We start from the raw sequence: 23658 nt of genomic DNA, 5'->3' as shown, positions 1-23658 counted from the left end.
TTCGCAAAAAAACTTGTCTGTTATGTAATCAACACATTTTGTTAGCGATCTTTTTCAAATCAAATCTCGCCACAAAGACATCAACTACATCATTACAGAAAGTTTTGTTTTGCAGACTGTACTATTGCACAGCTACATCTTCCCACAGAAACAGATATACATGGAGGCAAAATACACAGGGCCTTCAAAATAGCCCCTCAGTTTGGCGGCTGTGTTGAAATGCCACCAAAGCAACACATTTTAGCAGAAAGCCCTTCATCAAATTCCATTCAACACAAACAGGATGTGTCACTCACCACATTGTAGTAGCTTTTACTAATTGGAGGAGTTTCAAATCCTTTTGGAGAACTTTTCAAAGTTGCTGACTTTGGTGAGACCGGCTTCTCTGTGGAATGAATCAGTTGCCAAGCTTTTAATTAACGAACACCGGCACAAAATATTCAACCCGCAACATAAATCAGAATCTGAAACCCGGCCAGCTCATCATTTAATCAGAAATAGACACACTGCAAGCTCCCCAAAAAGGTTAAAAAGGGAGGAGAATAAAGAGGGGGACAGGAGATACTCTTGCTTCCGACATGTTCCTCGCCAAGTAGGACCAATGTGGTTGACTCTGAACTGCCCTCAGAAATGGCCGAGTAAGCCGTTCTGTTTCAATGGTAATTGGGGACGGGAAATAAATGATGGCTTTGCCAGCAATGCTCAAGGACAAATTAAAAATCGCAACACTATTATATTACTCATCCAGAGATGTACTAACCTGTCCTGCATCAAAACCTGCAAACTCTCTCTGTGCCAAAGGGTTCGTCACTGAGAAAGCACTGTACAGGCAAAATGTGGAGATGCCGGCATTGGACTGGGATAAGCACAATAAGTAGTCTCACAACACCAGGTTAAAGTCCAACAGGTTTATTTGGCAGCATTAGCTTTCGGAGTCTCAGGCTCCTTCATCAGGTAAGTGGGAGTTGTGTTCACAAACAGGACACAAACTCAGTTACAAGATAATGGTTGGAATGCGAGTCTTTACGCGTAATCAAGTCTTAAGGGTACAGACAATGTGAGTGGAGAGAGGGTTAAGCACAGGTTAAAGAGATGTGTATTGTCTCCAGCCAGGACAGTTAGCTGTTGAAAGCCCAGGCAAGTCGTGGGGGTTACAGATAGCGTGACATGAACCCAAGATCCCGGTTGAGGCCGTCCTCATGTGTGCGGAACTTGGCTATCAGTTTTTGCTCAGCGATTCTGCGTTGTCGTGTGTCGTGAAGGCCGCCTTGGAGAACGCTTACCCAAAGATCAGAGGCTGAATGCCCGTGACTGCTGAAGTGTTCCCCAACAGGAAGAGAACACTCCTGCCTGGTGATTGTTGAGCAGTGTTCATTCATCCGTTGTCGTAGCGTCCGCATGGTTTCCCCAATGTACCATGCCTCGGGACATCCTTTCCTGCAGCGTATCAGATAGACAATGTTGGCCGGGTCACAAGAGTATGTACCGTGTACCTGGTGGATGGTGTCCTCACGTGAGATTATGGCATCCGTGTCGATGATCCGGCACGTCTTGCAGAGGTTGCTGTGGCAGGGTTGTGTGGTGTCATGGTCATTGTTCTCCTGAAGGTTGGGTAGTTTGCTGCGGACAATGGTCTGTTTGAGGTTGTGCAGTTGTTTGAAGGCAAGAAGCCGGGGTGTGGGGATGGCTTTGGCGAGATGTTCGTCTTCATCAAGGACATGTTGAAGGCTCTGGAGAAGATGTTGTAACTTCTCCGCCCCGGGGAAGTACTGGATGGCAAAGGCTACTCTGTCCGCCGTGTCCCGTGTTTGTCTTCTGAGGAGGTCAGTGCGGTTTTTCGCTGTGGCGCGTCGGAACTGTTGATCGATGAGTCGAGCGCCATATCCTGTTCTTATGAGGGCATCTTTCAGCGTCTGGAAGTGTCTGTTGCGATCCTCCTCATCTGAGCAGATCCTGTGTATTCGGAGGGCTTGTCCGTAGGGGATGGCTTCTTATACGTGTTTAGGATGAAAGTTGGAGAAGTGGAGCATCGTGAGGTTATCCGTGGGCTTGCGGTATAGTGAGGTGCTGAGGTGACTGTCCTTGATGGAGATGCGTGTGTCCAAGAATGCTACCGATTCCGGAGAGTAGTCCATGGTGAGTCTGATGGTGGAATGGAACTTGTTGATGTCATCATATAGTTGTTTCAATGATTGTTTATCATGAGTCCAAAGGAAGAAAATGTCATCGATGTATCGAGTGTGTAGCATCGGTTGAAGGTCCTGTGCGGTGAAGAGGTCTTGTTCGAACCTATGCATAAAGATGTTGGCATATTGAGGCGCGAATTTGGTCCCCATGGCTGTTCCGTGTGTCTGGATGAAGAACTGGTTGTGGAAGGTGATTATGTTGTGGTCCAGGATGAAGCGGATGAGTTGTAGAATTGCATCTGGAGATTGGCAGTTGTCGACGTTGAGTACTGAGGCAGTTGCAGCAATGCCATCATCGTGGGGGATGCTGGTGTAGAGTGCCGAGACATCCATTGTGACGAGGAGTGCTCCTGGTTCAACTGCTCCATGTGTGCCGAGTTTCTGTAGGAAGTCCGTAGCGTCACGACAGGAACTGGGGGTTCTTTGTACAATGGGTTTCAGGATGCCCTCGACGTAGCCGGAGAGGTTCTCACACAGGGTCCCATTGCCTGATACGATGGGACGGCCGGGTGTGTTGGCCTTGTGTATTTTCGGGAGGCAGTAGAGATCTCCAATGCGGGGAGTACATTGGATGAGAGCACAGAGAATGCTCTGAAGTTCCGGATCAAAGGTCTTGATCAGTCTGTTGAGTTGACGGGTGTGTTCTTTGGTCGGATCTGTGGGTAACTGTCTGTAGTGTTCAGTTGTCGGCACACTTCCTTGCAGTAATCCGTTCTGTTCAGTATGACAGTGGCCCCTCCTTTGTCTGCTGGTTTGATGACAATGTTGCGGTTACCACCCGCATTGCATTGATTCAGTTTGTATTCCATTGAGTATAGGAGATTAATGGATCTAATTGGGCTGTCTAAAATGATGAAAGGATTTTATACAGTAAACAGAGATCAAAGTGCAGCAACTGTGCTGATAATTTAATCCCAAAAATGATTTGGGTTGGAATATAGGAGGCATGGTTAGTAAGTTTGCAGATGACACCGAGATTGGTGGCATAGTGGACAGTGAAGAAGGTTATCTAGGATTGCAACGGGATCTTGATTAATTGGGCCAGTGGGCTGACGAATGGCAGATGAAGTTTAGTTTAGATAAATGCGAGGTGATGTATTTTGGTAGATTGAACCAGGGCAGGCCTTAGTCAGTTATGGCAGGGCATTGGGGAGAGGTATAGAACAAAGAGATCTAGGGGTACATGTTCATAGCTCCTTGAATGTGGAGTCACAGGTGGACAGAGTGGTGAAGAAGGCATTTGGCATGCATGGTTTCCTTAGCAGAACAATGAATACAGGAGTTGGGACGTCTTGTTGAAGTTCAAGACATTGGTAAAGCCACACTTGGAACACTATGTACAGTTCTGGTCACTCTATTATAGAAAGGATATTATTAAACTAGAAAGAGTGCAGAAAAGATTTACTAGGATGCTACCAGGACTTGATGGTTTGAGTTATAAGGAGAGGCTGGATAGACTGGGACTTTTTTCCCTGGAGCATAGGAGACTTTAGGAAGATCTTACAGAGTTCTATAAAGTAATGAGGGGCACAGACAAGGTAGATAGTCAACATCTTTTCCCAATGGTAGAGAAGTCTAAAACTAGAGGGCATAGGTCTAAGGTGAGAGGGGAGAGATACAAAAGGGTCCAGAGGGGCAATTTTTTTTAAGAGGGTGGTGAGTGTCTGGAACAAGCTGCCAGAGGTAATAGTAGAGGGGGGTACAATTTTGTCTTTTAAAAACATTTAGATGAAGGGATATGGGCCAAACGCTGACAATTGGGCCTAGCTTAATGGTTAAAAACTGGGCGGCATGGACAAGTTGGGCCATGCTGTAAACCTCTATGACTCTATAACCACAAATCCTTGAGATGCTCAGAAAGAACTTGCATTGCTAGAGCACTTTTCGGAATCCCAGGAAGTCCCACAGCGCATTTGGAAGTGCAGCTACTGTTGTAAAGCAGGAAGTGCAGCAGCCATTTTGCACACGACAGGATGCCACGCGAAATGTGAAAGGGGCAGATAGTCTGTGCTAGTGATATTGGTTGAGGGATTAACACTGATCCAAGATTCCCAGGAAATCTCCGCTGCTCTTTGTCAAATCGTGCCATGGGATGTTTCACATCTACCTGAGAGGTTTAGCAGTTCATCCAAAACATAGCACCACAGAAAATTCAGCACTCACTCAGTACAAAAATCTACTCAAAGAGCTGGTCTCAGTTAAAGTGACCATGCAGCTATTATTCTATAAACTCAACAGATTCACTCATGTCATTTAGGGAAGGAAACCTGCCATCTGGGTCTACAAGTGACTCCCACTCCACACAAATATAGTTGGCTATTAACGTTTCTCCAAAGTGGGCGAGAAATCCACTCAGTTGCATCAAGTCAGTGGATTAAGATTGACCGGATCTTCTCAGGATAACAGGTAGCTTTTCTTAATTAATTCGAACACCACTTAGTTGCACAATAACTTAAAAAATCTTGTCTGTGTATACATTTCCTGTTGTCACCATTTATACATACTTTCAATATCTATCATTGAACCTGCTTATGTAAACATTCCTTTGTAACACTTGAATTACAAGCTCTAGCCTGCAGGGGGCAAAAGCAGGGCAAGTTTTTGAAATCCCTCTCCCGACTAGATCGGAAACCTCGGCACTAAAAATATTCTATTGCCTCTTGGGGTATTTGAAAATTTCAGATCTACTTGCCAATTTGACAACTTACCGTTAGATTTTATTTCTCTCACGTAATTGCTGGGGAACCATCCATTTTTGCCATTTAGTGACCCCTCCCACCAGCCACCTTCCTCAATTCTGGTCACATGGATAATATCACCCTTGTTGAAGCACAGTTCATCCTCATTGGTCTGATAAAAGTTGAATTTTGCTTTCACCACCATGTAATGGTTACTGTTATCAGTCATGTCCTAAAGTGAGAGAGAAATACTTCATTAAATCAGTATCCATTCCTTGATCAGAATATTTGCAATTAGAAGTCAGGCTAGGGGAGGTGGTGGCCTAGTGGTATTATCGCTAGACTATTAATCCAGAAACTCAGCTAATGCTCTGAGGACCCAGGTTCGAATCCAGCCACAGCAGATGGTGGAATTTGAATTCAATAAAAACTATCTGGAATTAAGAATCTACTGATGACCATGAAATCATTGTCGATTGTCAGGAAAACCCAACTGGTTCATTAATGTCCTTTCGGGAAGGAAATCTACCGTCGTTCCCCAGTCTACATGTGACTCCAGAGCCACAGCAATGTGGTTGTCTCTCAACTCCCTCTGAAATGGCCCAGCAAGCCACTCAGTTCAAGAGTAACTCGGGATATGCCATAAATGCTGGCCAGCCAGCGACGCCCATGTCCCATGAATGAATAGAAAAACCAGAAATAATTGGTTAGGCCTCAGCTAGGCTAGTGTGTCCAATTCTGGGGTAACAGACTGCAGAAAGGTGTTAAGGCCTTAAGAGAAGGTGCAGAGGAGATTTACTAGAATTGTGCCAGGGATGAGAGGCTTCAGGTATCAGAACCACGTTGGGAGAACAGTAGCGAGTTTCTCAGCTCAAGACACATCAAAATGTCATCTTGAAGATCAAAGTCAAGTTGTCTTAAGTGTAACAGCCAAAAAAATACTAGGTGAGTAATTGGGGAGAAAAGAAATAGAAAGACCTGACAGCCCCAAGGATGGTTAAGAATCACACAATTCTAAGAGATGCCTGTTTTGTTCGAGAAGTAAGAAGTCTCATAACACCAGGTTAAAGTCCAACAGGTCTATTTGGTAGCACAAGCCACAAGCTTTCGGAGCACTGCCCCTTCATCGGGTGAGTGGGGGTTGTGTTCACAAACAGGGCACATATAGACAAACTTATGTCTGTGTCGATATGCGCGATCTTCTTGGAGAGCCGGATCTCCAAAAAGATCGCGCATATCGACACAGACATACGTTTGTGTCTATATGTGCCCTGTTTGTGAACAGAACCCCCACTCACCTGACGAAGGGGCAGTGCTCCGAAAGCTTGTGGCTTATGCTACCAAATAAACCTGTTGGACTTTAACCTGGTGTTGTGAGACTTACTGTGCTTACCCCAGTCCAATGCCGGCATCTCCACATCATTGTTAGAGAAGTACAATGGTTAGCACTGTGCCTGTGGAAAGTCTATTCAGTAGAATTCCCAGCTGGGAAAGTGTAGGGTGAGGTGTGGGACTAACAGAGAGCACCGTATGAAGCAGGGCTCCCCGCACACAGTTTCAGTCACTGGGAGAAGGCGCAGGCAATGTGGATGCAATCTCGACACCCAATGATCCACTTGATTGCGAGATTTCTCTCATTTTCTCTGCAATTATTTCTTTACTTTGAAATTCCACCTCAAGTTCAACATTCACTCACCAAACTCCGATATTTTCCAGGAAAGTTTTTTGAAGTTCTTCCAAGCGATAAATGTGATCCTGTCAGAGAATCAACTGACTTGATATGATGGGATTGATGGCGGGCGCATACTGAGTCACTTCCAACACCAATATCTGTGGAACACAACTTCATTAGTAGTACAACACAAAAGCAACTGGACAGTCATTAATGTCTATTAGAATATAACTTTGTATGTCTAATTATTATTTCCACAGTTTCAGCTGTGAAACCATCTGTCTCTTTCCCAGTTTTTCAATCCAAGATGAGATAAAAGACAGATTAATATTTGGATCTGATCCTTCAGCAGTGTACTGACTCTCAATGATGGAATTATTACACAAGGCAATGTCGCACCATATAGAACAGAGTGACTAGATTCAGTATCTACCCCCTCTCCACTGGGGCTGGGATTGGAGTTGAGAGGCAGGGGTAGGGTTGGGATTGACTGGATTGGAATGGAGACGGATTGGGGTTGTGAGAGTGGGGTTTGAGTTGGTGTGGGGGTGGGGCTTGAGTTGGTGTGGGGGTGGGGCTTGAGTTGGTGTGGGGGTGGGGCTTGAGTTGGTGTGGGGGTGGGGCTTGAGTTGGTGTGGGGGTGGGGTTTGAGTTGGTGTGGGGGTGGGGTTTGAGTTGGTGTGGGGGTGGGGTTTGAGTTGGTGTGGGGGTGGGGTTTGAGTTGGTGTGGTGGTGGGGTTTGAGTTGGTGTGGGGGTGGGGTTTGAGTTGGTGTGGGGGTGGGGTTTGAGTTGGTGTGGGGTTTGAGTTGGTGTGGGGGTGGGGTTTGAGTTGGTGTGGGGGTGGGGTTTGAGTTGGTGTGGGGGTGGGGTTTGAATTGGTGTGGGGGTGGGGTTTGAGTTGGTGTGGGGGTGGGGTTTGAGTTGGTGTGGGGGTGGGATTTGAGTTGGTGTGGGGGTGGGGTTTGAGTTGGTGTGGGGGTGGGGTTTGAGTTGGTGTGGGGGTGGGGTTTGAGTTGGTGTGGGGGTGGGGTTTGAGTTGGTGTGGGGGTGGGGTTTGAGTTGGTGTGGGGGTGGGGTTTGAGTTGGTGTGGGGGTGGGGTTTGAGTTGGTGTGGGGGTGGGGTTTGAGTTGGTGTGGGGGTGGGGTTTGAGTTGGTGTGGGGGTGGGGTTTGAGTTGGTGTGGGGGTGGGGTTTGAGTTGGTGTGGGGGTGGGGTTTGAGTTGGTGTGGGGGTGGGGTTTGAGTTGGTGTGGGGGTGGGGTTTGAGTTGGTGTGGGCTGTTAGGTTCTGTGAATTAATGAATGGAGGTGGTGAACGACTCGTGCCTTTTGTCGGAGACCCTGGACATGGGAACATACTGCAGAATAAACTGGGATATTGAACACAGCAGAGAAGGGAATGGGGAGAATGAGCAAAATGCCAGAAACCACACATTCATCCCACAGTCATTTCTGAAGCAGCCATGACTGCTAACTGAGCTCCATTTAATTCAGCTGTCTGGCCAACAATATGGAAGTGTGAGGACGTTGGCTACTGCTGCAGTTTAGCTCAGAGCCTTGCACTCCGTGTGTAACTCCTGGTTTTTGCATTTCATTAGGGTTACATTCGGGACCATGCTTGTGCTATTAACATGTTGGTCCTCCCGGAATCCCACATCGTCTCCATTGCCAAAACCTCCTATCACCATCAGCATGGACTTGTGATGCTGAGAGTCCTGTTTCTGTAAACATTCTGTAATCCGCTGTTTAAACTCACATCCAAGTTGGTGATTCCTGTCCACCTGGCCAGCCTCCCACATTTAACCCGAAATAAACCTGAGCACATCCAAATCCCTGCCGCCCATGACCTAATTCGCACCAAGTCCTCTCCATCCATCATCCCTGTGCGCGATGACATGCACTGGCTCCTGGTCTATCTTGTATTTATGTTCTCACTCACCCCTCTCTATCTTCTATACCCTGCTCCAGCCCAAGAACCACCCGAGATCTCTACTCCCCCAATTCTGGCCCCTTGTCTATCCCGCATTTCCATCGCTCCACCATTAGCACCTATGTCTTCAATGCTTCGACCCTAAACTCTGAATTTCCTCCCTAAACCTCTGCACCTCTCTCTCCTCCCTTACGAGGCATGTTAAAACCTACCTGTGGTCAAGCTTTTCGTCACGGTGGCACAGTGGTTAGCACTGCTGCCTCACAGCGCCAGGGTCCCAGGTTCAATTCCAGCCTCGGGTCACTCTGTCTGTCTGGAGTTTGTGCAATCTCCTGTGGGTTTCCTCTGGGTGCTTCAGTTTCCTTCCACACTCCAAAGATGTGTAGGTTAGGCTGATTGGCCATGCTAACTTGTCCGTTAGCGTCAGGGGAATTAGCAAGGTAAAATGCGTGGGGTTGCGGGAATAGGACCTGGGTGGGATTGTGGTTGGTGCAGACTCGATGGGCCGAATGGCCTCCTTCTGTACTGTAGGGATTTTATGATTCTATGATATGTCCTAATTTCTCATATGACTTGGTATCACATTTTGTGTGATAATTGCTCCTGCGAATTGCCTTTGGGACGCTTTTACTGTTTTAATGATCAGTATTTGCTCATCTCTAAATCAGACTGCACAGATTACACCTACACCTCGGCACAGAACAAACTGCTTAGGAACCAGTGAGATGATACTGAGTGTCTGGTATGAATCTAATATCCCTTCCCCCAGCATCACTGCAGGATTTGGCATGAACAGCTGGCCCTCAGCCACTGATTTAATTTTTGTCAGTAAAACAAAATGCGTGATGCTGGATTTCTCACAAACATTTATCTGGCTGTTTTAGGCTCATGTTGCCATGGGGATAGGAATCAGACAAAATTCAGTCATCTGAAATTCAAAGGAGTCGGACCAGAACCTGAACGCTGATCAGTAGCTGAGAGGGGTGGGGGAGGAGTCTCATTAGTTTATAATCTTACCTATTTGGTGCTCACTCATTCTCTCTGCTAACCCCCTTCCATCCACACAAAACTAAACCAAAACACAACTCACCAACATGCACTTTTCCAATTCCAACCTGAAACCAACCCGGCCCAAAATACTTCTGTTTCTTTAATTTACCCCCAAAAGACCACCTGTAAATGGAGTCAAACACATTCCATGATACATGAACCGGAGGAGGCCATTCAGCCCCTCGAGCCTGTTCCACCATTCAATAAGATCATGACCGATCTGTGTCGAAACTCCGCCTACTGGCCTTGATTCCTGATCCTTTACCATTGCAACAATCAATATCAAGAGCTCAAATTGACCTCCAGCCCCAGGTCCAGTGGGTTGAGACCCCAGGTTTCCACTACCCAGTATGAAGAAGTGCTTCTTCACATCATCCCTCAGCAACCCACCTCTAATTTCTAAGGTTCTCCCTCCTTGTTCTGGACTTTCCCACTAGAGGAAATAGTTCCTGAATGTGGCAGAAGCTCAGTATTTCATCCTGACCCTACCATAAAAACTCTTTCCGTTAGAGCAGAACTCACTTGTCTCAATATAAAAAAATACCAGTTGCTTTGTTTTATTGTTAATTATTTTATCATCCTCTGGAGGAGAACTTCGGCCAATTGCCAGGCACCCAACCACAGATTATTTACATACTGTGCTTGCAATGGGGAAGAACAGTGGCATTTGCAAGGTCATGGCAGACACACCAACTGAGACAAAGAGATTTTCACTGCCCAGAGTAACTGGTCATTCAGCTTCAGACTAAACCTGTCAATATTGAGGATGAGAAAAATATCAGCCATGATTGAATGGTGGAGCAGGGTCGATGGGCCGAGGGGCCTAATTCTGCTCCTATGTCTTATGGTCTTATGAAGAAACACCAAGGAAGAAGCAAACCTGCATTTACAGAACTGTTTCTCACATTCTCAGCACAACCCAAAGTGCTTCATCGCCAATTAATTAACTTTTAGATGTTCATGATTAAGTAGGAAAACACGGCAATCAATTTATAGATAGCAAGATCCCATAAAACTCAAAATGAATGGACACCTGTTGCTCAAGTGATAAATTTCAAGGATGAAACTGTTCCTTCTTTGAAGACCATCATGAGATCTTTTACCCCATGTGACAAGGGAGAACAGGGTTTGTATCTCACTCAAAAGATGCTCATCATTTTAATGTCACTTAGTTTGATAAGTTTTCTAATGAAGAATTAACAGTTAACTTATTGACATCCAAGTATTATTACTCACCAAATAAATATTCGATATAAATTATCTAGGGGCGACTCATAATGAGCATTGAACACTATAATTAAGAGGAGAATCCGTAGTTGGGAAAATGCTGGAATCTATCATTAAGGAAGAAATAGCAGGACACCTGGAAAATAATGGTTCAATCAAGCAGACACAGCATGGATTCATGAAGGGAAAGTCATGTTTGACTAATTTACTGGAATGTTTTGAGGATATAACGAGTGCGGAACCGGTGCATGTGGTGTATTTAGATTTCCAGAAGGCATTCGATAAGGTGCCTCACAAAAGGTTGCTGCATAAGATAAAGGTACACAGAGTTGGGGGTAAAGTGTTAGCGTGGATTGAGGATTGGCTATCTAACAGAAAGCAGAGAGTCGGAATAAATGGGTTCTTTCCAGATTGGCAATCAGTGACTAGTGGTGTGCCACAAGGATCGGTGCTGGGGCCTCAACTATTTACCATATACATAGACGATCTGGAGGAGGGGACCGAGTGTAGGGAAACAAAGTTTGCGGATGACACAAAGATGAGTGGGAAAGCAAATTGCGTGGAATACACAGAGAGTCTGCAGAGAGATTTGGATAGGCTAAGTGAGTGGGCAAGGATCTGGCAGATGGAGTATAACGTTGGTAAGTGTGAGGTTATCCACTTTGGAAGGAATAATAGTAAAATGGACTATTATTTAAACGGTGAAAAATTACAACATGCTACTGTGCAAAGGGACCTGGGGGTCTTTGTGCATGAATCACAAAAACTCAGTTTGCAGGTGCAGCAGGTAATCAAGAAGGCAAATGGAATGTTGGCCTTTATCGCGAGACGGATGGAGTATAAAAGCAGGGAGGTCATGCTGCAACTGTACAGGGTACTGGTGAGGCCGCACCTAGAGTACTGTGTACAATTTTGGTCCCCTTATTTAAGAAAGGATATATTAGCTTTGGAGGGGGTACAGAGAAGGTTCACCAGGTTGATTCCGGAGATGAGGGGGTTAGCTTATGAGGAGAGATTGAGTAGACTGGGCCTGTACTCATTGGAGTTTAGAAGGATGAGGGGAGATCTTATAGAGACATATAAGATAATGAAGGGGCTAGACAGGGTAGAAGCAGCGAGGTTATTTCCACTTACAATGGAAACAAGAACTAGGGGGCATAGCCTCAAAATACGGGGGAGTCAATTTAGAACAGAGTTGAGGAGGAACTTCTTCTCCCAGAGGGTAGTGAATCTTTGGAATTCTCTGCCCAATGAAGCAGTAGAGGCTACCTCGTTAAATGTGTTTCAGTCACAGATAGATAAGCTTTTCAACCATTCAGGGAATTGAGGGTTATGGGGAGCAAGCGGGTAAGTGGAACTGAACCCACTATCAGATCAGCCATGATCTTATTGAATGGTGGAGCAGGCTTGAGGGGCAAGATGGCCTGCTCCTGCTTCTATTTCTTATGTAGAATGCCTGAGCTACTGTAGTTACAATTCCAGTATTCCCATTTCTTCACTTAAATACAATCAGCCCCAAAATGACTAAACTCAAGTGTGGAGCCCTGTCGGTGGGATCACAGAGCAGAAGTCAGAGAGACAAATTCATTGTGATTTAGATTTGTTATCGATTGATGTTATTGGGAGCTCCACGCATCAATGTCACAAGCGGAGACACACGATGAGTTTTCATGTTGTATCTCATACTGTCGTCCAAATTGCTCACTGAATCAGCAAGCTCTTCTCATTCAGGAAAACTCCCCCAGAGGTGGATAGCTTTGCTTAAAGTTTTATTAAAAGTTTATTAGTGTCACAGGTAGGCTTACATTAACACTGCAATGAGGTTACTGTGAAAATCCCCGAGTCGCCCACTCAGGCGCCCATTCGGGTACACTGAGGGAGGATTTAGCACGGCCAATGCATCTAATCAGCACGTCTTTTGGACTGTGGGAGGAAACCGGAGCACCCGGAGGAAACCCACACAGACACGGGGAGAACCTGCAGACTCCACACACACAGTGACCCAAGCCAGGAATTGAACCGGGTCCCTGCGCTGTGAGGCAGCAGTGCTAACCACTGTGCCACCGTGCCGCCCATTAGTCTAAAATCGCTTGTTCCTCCCAAGCTCACTCCACTCACCACACGGCTTGTCTCAGATTACCAGATACCAGTGCCCAAAATGTTATTTTCTGGGAGAAATCTTTAACTTGCATTTGAATAAATCAACAGTAACTGCTTCTACTTTTCCTGAGATGTTTGTCTCACAGATTCACTCACTGAAATAATGATTCCACAAATTAGTTTCGAATTGACTTCTTCAAGTGCAGGATATAGAATCATAAACTCCCGACAGTGCAGGAAGCGTTCAGCCCATCGAGTCTGCACCGATTCTCCAACAGAACATCATACAAAGAACAAAGAAAATTACAGCACAGGAACAGGCCCTTCGGCCCTCCAAGCCTGCACCGACAATGCTGCCCGACTTAACTAAAACCCCCTACCCTTCTGGGGACCATATCCTTCTATTACCATCCTATTCATGTACTTGTCAAGACGCCCCTGAAAAGACACTACCTCCCCCAGCAGTGAGTTCCAGGCACCCACCACTCTCTGTGTAAAAAAGCAGCCTCGTACATCTCCTTTAAGCCTTGCCCCTCGCACCTTAAACCTGTGCCCCCTAGTAATTGACTCTTCCACCATGGGAAAAAGCTTCTGACTATCCACTCCATCCATGCCTCTCATAATCTTGTAGACTTCTATCAAGTCTCCCCTCAACCTCTGTCGCTCCAGTGAGAACAAACCAAGTTTCTCCAACCTCTCCTCATAGCTAATGCCCTCCATACCAGGCAACATCCTGGTAAATCTTTTCTGTACCCTCTCCAAAGCCTCCACATCCTTCTGGTAGTGTGGCGACCAGAATTGAACACTATATTCCAAGTGCAGCCTCACTAAGATTCTATAAAGCTGCAACATGACTTGCCAATTTTTAAACTCAATACCTCAGCTGATGAAGGCAAGCATGCCGTTTGCCTTCTTGACTATCTTCTCCATTGCATTGCCACTTTCAGTGACCTGTGTACCTGTACACCCAGATCCCTCTGCCTATCAATACTCTTAAGGGTTCTGCCATTTACTGTATATTTCCTATCTGTATTAGACCTTCCAAAATGCACACCCCCATCATTTGTCCGGATTAAACTCCAGCTGCCATCTCTCCACCCAAGTCTCCAACTGATCTATTTCCTGCTGTATCCTCTGATGGTCCTCATCGCTATCTGCAAATCCACCAACCTTTATGTCATCCACAAACTTAATCAAACCAGTTACGTTTTCCTCCAAATCATTTGTATATATTACAAACAGCAAAGGTCCCAGCACTGATCCCCGAGGAACACACTTGTCACAGTCCATTCAGAAACGCATCCTTCCACTGCTACCCTCTGTCTTCTTTGACCGAGCCAGTTTTGTATCCACCTTGCCAGCTCACCTCTGATCCCGTGCGACTTCACCTTCTGCACCAGTCTGCCATGAGGGACCTTGTCAAAGGCCTTACTGAAGTCCATGTGGACAACATCCACTGCCCTACCCTCATCAATCATCTTCGTCACTTCCTCGAAAAACTCGATCAAGTTCGTGAGACACGACCTCCCCTTCACAAAACCATGTTGCCTCTCATTAACACGTCCACTTATTTCCAAGTGGGAATAAATCCTGTCTCGAAGAATCCTCTCCAATAATTTCCCTACCACTGATGTAAGGCTCACCGGCCTGTAATTACCTGGATTATTCTTGCTACCCTTCTTAAACAAAGGAACAACATTGGCTATTCTCCAATCCTCTAGGACCTCCCCGTCATACCCTTAAGAGTATTGGGAGGTCTAATACAGATAGGAAATATGCAGTAAATGACAGAACCCTTAAGAGTATTGTAGTCATGATGTGGAGATGCCGGCGTTGGACTGCGGTGAACATAATAAGAAGCCTCACAACACCAGGTTAAAGTCCAACAGGTTTACTTGGTAGCAAAATCCACTAGCTTTCGGAGCGCTGCTCCTTTTCGGAGCGCTCCAAAAGCCAGTGGATTTTGCTACCAAATAAACCTGTTGGACTTTAACCTGGTGTTGTGAGACTTCTTACTGTGACCTCCCCTGTCGCCAGTGAGGATACAAAGCTTTCTCTCAAGGCCCCAGCAATTTCCTCCCTTGCCTCTCTCAGTATTCTGGGGTATATCCCATCAGGCCCTGGGGACTTGTCTACCTTAATGTTTCTCAAAAACCCCAATACCTCCTCCTTTTTGATCTCAACATGACTCAAACTATCTACACATCCTTTCCCAGACTCATTATCCACCAAGTCCTTCTCTTTGGTGAATACTGACGCAAAGTACTCATTTAATACCTCGCCCATTTCCTCTGACCCCACGCATAGTTTCCCTCCCTTGTCCTTGAGTGGGCCAACCCTCTCCCTGGCTACCCTCTTGCTCTTTATATATGTATAAAAAGCCTTGGGATTTTCCTTAATCATGCCGGCCAATGCTTTTTCATGACCCCTTTTAGCCCTCCTTACTCCTTGCTTAAGTTTCTTTCTACTTTCCTTGTATTCCACACTTGCTTCGTGTGTTCCCAGCCTCCTAGCTTTGACAAATGCTTCCTTTTTCTCTTTGACTAGGCTCACAATATCTCTCGTTATCCAAGGTACCCAAAACTTGCCATACTTATTCTTCATCCTTACAGGAATGTACCCAGGCTCTATCCCCGTAGCTCCACGTATTTACTCTTCCAATTCCCCTAACCTATACACCTCAGGACACTGAGAGGCAATTTAGCATGGCCAATCAACCTAACTGCACATCTTTGGAGGGTGGGAGGAAACCAGAGCACCCGGAGGAAACCCACAGACACGGGGAGAATGTGCAAACTCCACACAGACAGTGACCAGAGGCCAAAATCGAACCTGGGTCCCTGGCGTGGAGGCAGCAGTGCTAACCACCGTGCAACCATGGGTATATCCTCTGATGCTACTGTTCTGGATAAGGTAAGACAGCTGGTCACTGGAGTCAAGTGTGTTGTGATTGCTGCTCAACAGTGATTAACCCAATTATTGGAAAAAGGACCAAGGATCTAATTTACTTCGGCTCGTAAGCATTTTGCCACTTGTACTAATTTTTAATCATATTCTATCTCAGGACTTAACCAACACCAGATAATCAATCTTTATTATGTACACATTAATGAGAAACATTGAGTGTGCTGTATAGACGCACACAGAGGATCACATATCGGCAGAGACAAGGCTAGGACATCCTAAGAATGACATTGCTCAGTGCTTCAGCAATTCACGACTGACCCACAATGCAAACTCGTTAATCAATACACTGGCAACATGTCCAATTTGTTTTTATTTTGTTCTGGGAATGCTACGTGCATCAGTCACAATGCAGTGTGCTGAGATTCCCTGAGCTGATTTGATTTGATTTAATTAATTTGATTTATTATCATGTGTATTGGGATACAGTGAAAAGTATTGTTTCTTGCGCGCTAGACAGACAAAACATACCGTTCATAGAGAAGGAGAGAGTGCAGAATGTAGTGTTACAGTCATAGCTGGGGTGTAGAGAAAAATCAACTTAATGCGAGGTAAGCCAATTCAAAAGTCTGACGGTAGCAGGGAAGAAGCTGTTCTTGTGTCGGTTGGTACGTGACCTCAAACTTTTGTATCTTTTTCCCGACGGAAGAAAGTGAAAGAGAAAATGTCCAGGGTGCGTGGGGTCCTTAATTATGCTGGCTGCTTTGCCGAGGTAGCGGGAAGTCTAGACAGAGTCAATGGATGGGAGGTTGGTTTGCATGATGGATCAGGCTACATTCACGATCTTTTGTTGTATCTTGAGGTCTTGGGCAGAGCAGGAGCCATACCAAGCTGGAATACAACCAGCAAGAATGCTTTCTATGGTGCATCTGTAAAAGTTGGAGAGAGTCGCAGCTGACATGCCAAATTTCCTTCATCTTCTGAGAAAGTAGAGGTATTGGTGGGCTTTCTTAACTATAGTGTCGGCATGGGGGGACCAGGACAGGTTGTTGGTGATCTGGACACCTAAAAACTTGAAACTCTCAACCCTTTCTACTTCGTCCCCATTGATGTAGACAGGGGCATGTTCTCCTTTACACTTTCTGAAGTTGATGACAATCTCCTTCGTTTTGTTGACATTGATGGAGAGATTATTGTTGCTGCACCAGTTCACTAGATTGATGAACTGGATGAGCACTTGAAACATCATTACATTCAAGGATATGGGACAAGTGCTGGAAAATGGGGTTAGTGCAACTTGAATGGTAGTTATTGTCGGTGCTGACTCGATGGGCCAAGGGGCCTTTTCTGCACTGTATGACTCTATGGGGTGCTGCTCAAGGCAGTACAGCACCAGAAAGCATTTGAACCACAGTCACAAAGGTGTGAGACTGGAGTCACCTGCAAGTTCAGATTGGGTAAGGGTGACAGAGTCCCTTCCTTGAAGGGCAGTACTGAACTAGTTGGGTTCTTGTAACCGAGAGTGAGATTGGTAGATTTTTGTTGGTTAATGGTAGGGATCTGGACCAAAGGTAAGTAAATGATATTGCAGTACTAATCAGTTGTGACCAAACACAATGGGGGAACAGACTTGATGTGCTGAATGACATACACATGTTCCTATCTAAGGACAGACTGTAAATATGGAGTGAGTTGCTGTGATTTGGAATATGCTCCCTGAAAGGTGGTTAAGCAGAATCAATAGGAACTTTTAATGGGGAACTGTATAAATACCTGAAAAGGGGGAAAATGTACAAGGTTATGGGCTAAGAGCTGAGGTGGGGAAGAGATGATAACTTGGATGGTTTTTTCAAAGAGTTGACACAGGAACAATGGGTCAAATGGTGTAAGATTCAATAAGTCTATGAGATCAAAGACAAAGAAGCTAAATAGTTTTTTTCCAGCTAGCAGAAGCCTTTGTAAAAGTACATTTACCAGACCCCTGCCAAAGGTGTATTTCCACTAACTGGGCATCATTATTTCTCATTCAACTTCAAGGCAAATGTCATTCAGGACACAGTCCAACATTGGTTGACAACTGACATCTGACTTAGCACCCTGCAATGATGGATGGTTTCATCTTCGTGAATCTCTCTCATCTTGCTCCCTTAGCTGGATTTCTTCCCGGAACAGTCCCCATCACCAACACTCCACCAACACCAGCTCTTCAAGGTTCAATACAGATATGCAGGGGACGTATTTTACACAGAGGGTGGTGGGGGCCTGGAATGCACGACCAAGCAAGGTGGTTGAGGCAGACACGCTAGGATCATTTAAGACATATCTAGATAGCCACATGAACAGACTGGGAATAGAGAGATACAAACGGATGGTCTAGTTAGGAACACATGATCGGCGCGGGCTTGGAGGGCCGAAGGGCCTGTTCCTGTGCTGTATTGCTCTTTGTTCTTACTGCTGCCATCAAGATTTCGAAGCTTGATGATTCTGCACATTTTGTACTCTCACTCAGGAGCCACAACACAGCTCACACCCAGCACTGAAGCCACTTCTGCCCAGGACCTTTGCATCAGGCAGCTTGGCAATCTCCTCCATCAGCCGACTTCTATATGCACATGGCCCAACGCACTTCTCCCCACTCTTCAGGCATCAGTGGGTAGTGAAATCCGGCACAATACTGAGCACGAATGGACAGCCACATTCCCTGGTCTTATATCACACTGCACTCTGAATAGAACATAGAACATAGAACAGTACAGCACAGAACAGGCCCTTCGGCCCACGATGTTGTGCCGAGCTTTATCTGAAACCAAGATCAAGCTATCCCACTCCCTATCATCCTGGTGTGCTCCATGTGCCTATCCAATAACCGCTTAAATGTTTCTAAAGTGTCTGACTCCACTATCACTGCAGGCAGTCCATTCCACACCCCAACCACTCTCTGCGTAAAGAACCTACCTCTGATATCCGTCCTGTATCTCCCACCACGAACCCTATAGTTATGTCCCCTTGTAATAGCTCCATCCACCCGAGGAAATAGTCTTTCAACGTTCACTCTATCTATCCCCTTCATCATTTTATACACCTCTATCAAGTCTCCCCTCAGCCGCCTCCGCTCCAGAGAGAATAGCCCTAGCTCCCTCAACCTTTCCTCATATGACCTACCCTCCAAACCAGGCAGCATCCTGGTAAATCTCCTCTGCACTCCTTCCAGCGCTTCCACATCCTTCCTATAGTGAGGTGACCAGAACTGCACACAATATTCCAAATGTGGTCTCACCAAGGTCCTGTACAGTTGCAGCATAACCCCACGGCTCTTAAACTCCAACCCCCTGTTAATAAAGGCTAACACACTACAGGCCTTCTTCACAGCTCTATCCACTTGAGTGGCAACCTTTAGAGATCTGTGGATATGGACCCCAAGATCTCTCTGTTCCTCCACAGTCTTCAGAACCCTACCTTTGACCCTGTAATCCACATTTAAATTTGTCCTACCAAAATGAATCACCTCACATTTATCAGGGTTAAACTCCATTTGCCATTTTTCAGCCCAGCTTTGCATCCTATCTATGTCTCTTTGCAGCCTACAACAGCCCTCCACCTCATCCACTACTCCACCAATCTTGGTGTCATCAGCAAATTTACTGATCCACCCTTCAGCCCCCTCCTCTAAGTCATTAATAAAAATCACAAAGAGCAGAGGACCAAGCACTGATCCCTGCGGCACACCGCTAGCAACCTGCCTCCAATCCGAAAATTTTCCATCCACCACCACCCTCTGTCTTCGGTCAGACAGCCAGTTGCCTATCCAATCGGCCAACTTTCCCTCTATCCCACACCTCCTCACTTTCATCATAAGCCGACCATGGGGGACCTTATCAAACGCCTTACTAAAATCCATGTATATGACATCAACTGCCCTACCTTCATCAACACACTTAGTTACCTCCTCAAAAAATTCTATCAAATTTGTGAGGCACGACTTGCCCTTCACGAATCCGTGCTGACTATCTCGGATTAATCCGCATCTTTCTAAATGGTCGTAAATCCCATCCCTAAGGACCCTTTCCATCAATTTACCAACCACCGAAGTAAGACTAACCGGTCTATAATTACCAGGGTCATTTCTATTCCCTTTCTTAAACAGAGGAACAACATTCGCCATTCTCCAGTCCTCTGGCACCATCCCCGTGGACAGCGAGGACCCAAAGATCAACGCCAAAGGCTCTGCAATCTCATCCCTTGCCTCCCAAAGAATCCTAGGATACATTTCATCAGGCCCAGGGGACTTATCGACCTTCAGTTTATTCAAAACTGCCAAGACATCCTCCCTCCGAACATCTATTTCCTCCAGCCTATTAGCCTGTAACACCTTCTCTTCCTCAAAAACATGGCCCCTCTCCTTGGTGAACACTGAAGAAAAGTATTCATTCATCACCTCGCCTATCTCTACTGACTCCATACACAAGTTCCCACTACTGTCCTTGACCGGCCCTAACCTCACCCTGGTCATTCTTTTATTCCTCACATAAGAGTAAAAAGCCTTGGGGTTTTCCTTGATCCGACCCGCCAAGGACTTCTCATGTCCCCTCCTAGCTCTCCTAAGCCCCTTTTTCAGCTCATTCCTTGCTAACTTGTAACCCTCAATCGAGCCATCTGAACCTTGTTTCCTCATCCCTACATAAGCTTCCCTCTTCCTTTTCACAAGACATTCCACCTCTTTTGTGAACCATGGTTCCCTCACTCGGCCATTTCCTCCCTGCCTGACAGGAACATACCTATCAAGGACATCCAGTATTTGTTCCTTGAAAAAATTCCACTTTTCATTAGTTCCTTTCTCTGACAGTTTCTGTTCCCAACTTATGCCCCCTAATTCTTGCCTAATCGCATCATAATTACCCCTCCCCCAATTGTAAACCTTGCCCTGCCGTACGGCCCTATCCCTCTCCATTGCAATAACAAAAGACACCGAATTGTGGTCACTATCTCCAAATTGCTCTCCCACAACCAAATCTAACACTTGGCCCGGTTCATTTCCCAGTACCAAATCCAATGTGGCCTCACCTCTTGTCGGCCCATCCACATATTGTGTCAGGAAACCCTCCCGCACACACTGCACAAAAACTGCCCCATCCAAACTATTTGACCTACAAAGGTTCCAATCAATATTTGGAAAGTTAAAGTCCCCCATGACAACTACCCTGTGACCCCCACACATATCCATAATCTGCTTAGCAATTTCTTCCTCCACATCTCTATTACTATTTGGGGGCCTATAGTAAACTCCTAGCAACGTGACCGCTCCTTTCCTATTTCTAACTTCAGCCCATATTACCTCAGTGTGCAGATCCCCCACGAAGTGCCTTTCCGCAGCCGTTAAACTATCCTTGATTAACAATGCCACTCCTCCACCTCTTTTACCAGCTTCCCTACACTTAGTGAAACATCTATACCCCGGAACGTCCAACAACCATTCCTGTCCTTGTTCTACCCACGTCTCCGTAATGGCCACAACATCGTAGTCCCAAGTACCAATCCACGCCCCAAGTTCATCTACCTTGTTCCGGATGCTCCTTGCATTGAAGTAGACACACTTCAACCCACCTTCCTGTCTACCAGTACCCACCCTTGACCCTGATACCTTCCCCAATGCCTCACCACCCTCACTGACTTCTGGACTACAACTCCCTTTCCCACTCCCCTGACAAATTAGTTTAAACCCCCCTGAAGAGCCGTAACAAATTTCCCTCCGAGGATATTGGTGCCCCTCTGGTTCAGGTGCACCCCGTCCTGTTTGTACAGGTCCCACCTTCCCCAGAACGTGTTCCAATTATCCACGTATCTGAAACCCTCCCTCCTACACCATCCCTGCAACCACATATTTAACTGCACTCTCTCCCTGTTCCTCAACTCGCTATCACGTGGTACCGGCAACGTACCAGAGATGACCACATGTTTCGTCTTGGCTCTCAGCTTCGAATAACCCAACATAGCGTCACTGCCCACTGACCACACAATCCATTCATGTACTTCAGTTTAATCTAATATAGGCTAAAGTCTTGCTATGCAGGAAAAAAACTGGACCCTGTGAAAGAAGCTCCAGAGTTTAATGTAACTGCATCAATCTGTTCCGGTGGTTTTGTTAACGTGCACAGTTACCAGAGTATTTTTGTTGTAATGACATGGCGGACAAAGAGGAGGAAAAATTGAACTGTCCATTTCACTGCCATCTGTGAATGTGCAGTGTAGGACTGTGGTTTTACGTGGCCCACACCAGATATGGACGCCAGGTTCCCTTCTCTGAACAACAAGAGAGAATCAGTTGGGATTTTACAACTATCCGGCAGATTTCAGGAGAGCTTTTCTTGTGCCAGCCCACAATACATAGAACATAGAACATAGAACATAGAAAGCCACAGCACAAACAGGCCCTTCGGCCCACAAGTTGCGCCGATCACATTCCCACCTCTAGGCCTATCTATAGCCCTCAATCCCATTAAATCCCATGTACTCATCCAGAAGTCTCTTAAAAGACCCCAACGAGTTTGCCTCCACCACCACCGACGTCAGCCGATTCCACTCACCCACCACCCTCTGAGTGAAAAACTTACCCCTGACATCCCCCCTGTACCTACCCCCCAGCACCTTAAACCTGTGTCCTCTCGTAGCAACCATTTCAGCCCTTGGAAATAGCCTCTGAGAGTCCACCCTATCCAGACCCCTCAACATCTTGTAAACCTCTATCAGGTCACCTCTCATCCTTCGTCTCTCCAGGGAGAAGAGACCAAGCTCCCTCAACCTATCCTCATAAGGCATGCCCCCCAATCCAGGCAACATCCTTGTAAATCTCCTCTGCACCCTTTCAATGGCTTCAACATCTTTCCTGTAATGAGGTGACCAGAACTGCGCGCAGTACTCCAAGTGGGGTCTAACCAGGGTCCTATAAAGCTGCAGCATTATCTCCCGACTCCTAAACTCAATCCCTCGATTAATGAAGGCTAGTACGCCATACGCCTTCTTGACCGCATCCTCCACCTGCGAGGCCGATTTAAGAGTCCTATGGACCCGGACCCCAAGGTCCTTCTGATCCTCTACACTGCTAAGAATGGTACCCTTCATTTTATACTGCTGCTCCATCCCATTGGATCTGCCAAAATGGATCACTACACACTTATCCGGGTTGAAGTCCATCTGCCACTTCTCCGCCCAGTCTTGCATTCTATCTATGTCTCGCTGCAACTTCTGACATCCCTCCAAACTATCCACAACACCACCTACCTTGGTGTCGTCAGCAAACTTACCAACCCATCCCTCCACTTCCTCATCCAGGTCATTTATGAAAATGACAAACAGCAAGGGTCCCAGAACAGATCCCTGGGGCACTCCACTGGTCACTGACCTCCATGCAGAGAAAGACCCCTCCACAGCCACTCTCTGCCTTCTGCAGGCAAGCCAGTTCTGGATCCACAAGGCAACAGCCCCTTGGATCCCATGCCCTCTCACTTTCTCAAGAAGTCTTGCATGGGGGACCTTATCGAACGCTTTGCTGAAGTCCATATAGACCACATCCACCGCTCTTCCTTCGTCAATGTGCTTGGTCACATTTTCAAAGAACTCAACCAGGCTCGTAAGGCACGACCTGCCCCTGACAAAGCCGTGCTGACTACTTTTGATCATACTAAACTTCTCTAGATGATCATAAATCCTGTCTCTCAGGATCCTCTCCATCAACTTACCAACCACTGAGGTTAGACTCACCGGTCGGTAATTTCCCGGGCTGTCCCTGTTCCCTTTCTTGAATATAGGGACCACATCCGCAATCCTCCAATCCTCCGGAACCTCTCCCGTCTCCATCGACGATGCAAAGATCATCGCCAAAGGCTCCGCAATCTCCTCCCTCGCCTCCCACAGTAAC

General features: G+C 46.3%; 1 protein-coding gene across 1 annotated transcript in view; it reads right to left on the bottom strand.

Annotated features, from left to right (window-relative positions):
* Positions 1 to 296: 296 nt before the first annotated feature.
* LOC144489447 (rho guanine nucleotide exchange factor 7-like) overlaps positions 297 to 23658 on the bottom strand; it is a gene marked incomplete at both ends in the record, with an annotated part of 50192 nt that continues 26830 nt past the window's right edge. The window contains 3 exons of the mRNA XM_078207309.1: positions 297 to 385; positions 4895 to 5096; positions 6561 to 6694. Coding sequence (XP_078063435.1) covers positions 297 to 385; positions 4895 to 5096; positions 6561 to 6694 — 425 coding nt within the window. The remainder of the gene's footprint in view (positions 386 to 4894; positions 5097 to 6560; positions 6695 to 23658) is intronic.

The sequence above is a fragment of the Mustelus asterias genome, unplaced genomic scaffold (assembly GCF_964213995.1).
Source record: "Mustelus asterias unplaced genomic scaffold, sMusAst1.hap1.1 HAP1_SCAFFOLD_2201, whole genome shotgun sequence".
Taxonomy (NCBI): Eukaryota; Metazoa; Chordata; class Chondrichthyes; order Carcharhiniformes; family Triakidae; genus Mustelus; species Mustelus asterias.
The sequence above is the reverse complement of the archived record's forward strand: the minus strand, read 5'-3'. Positions and strand labels throughout refer to the sequence as shown.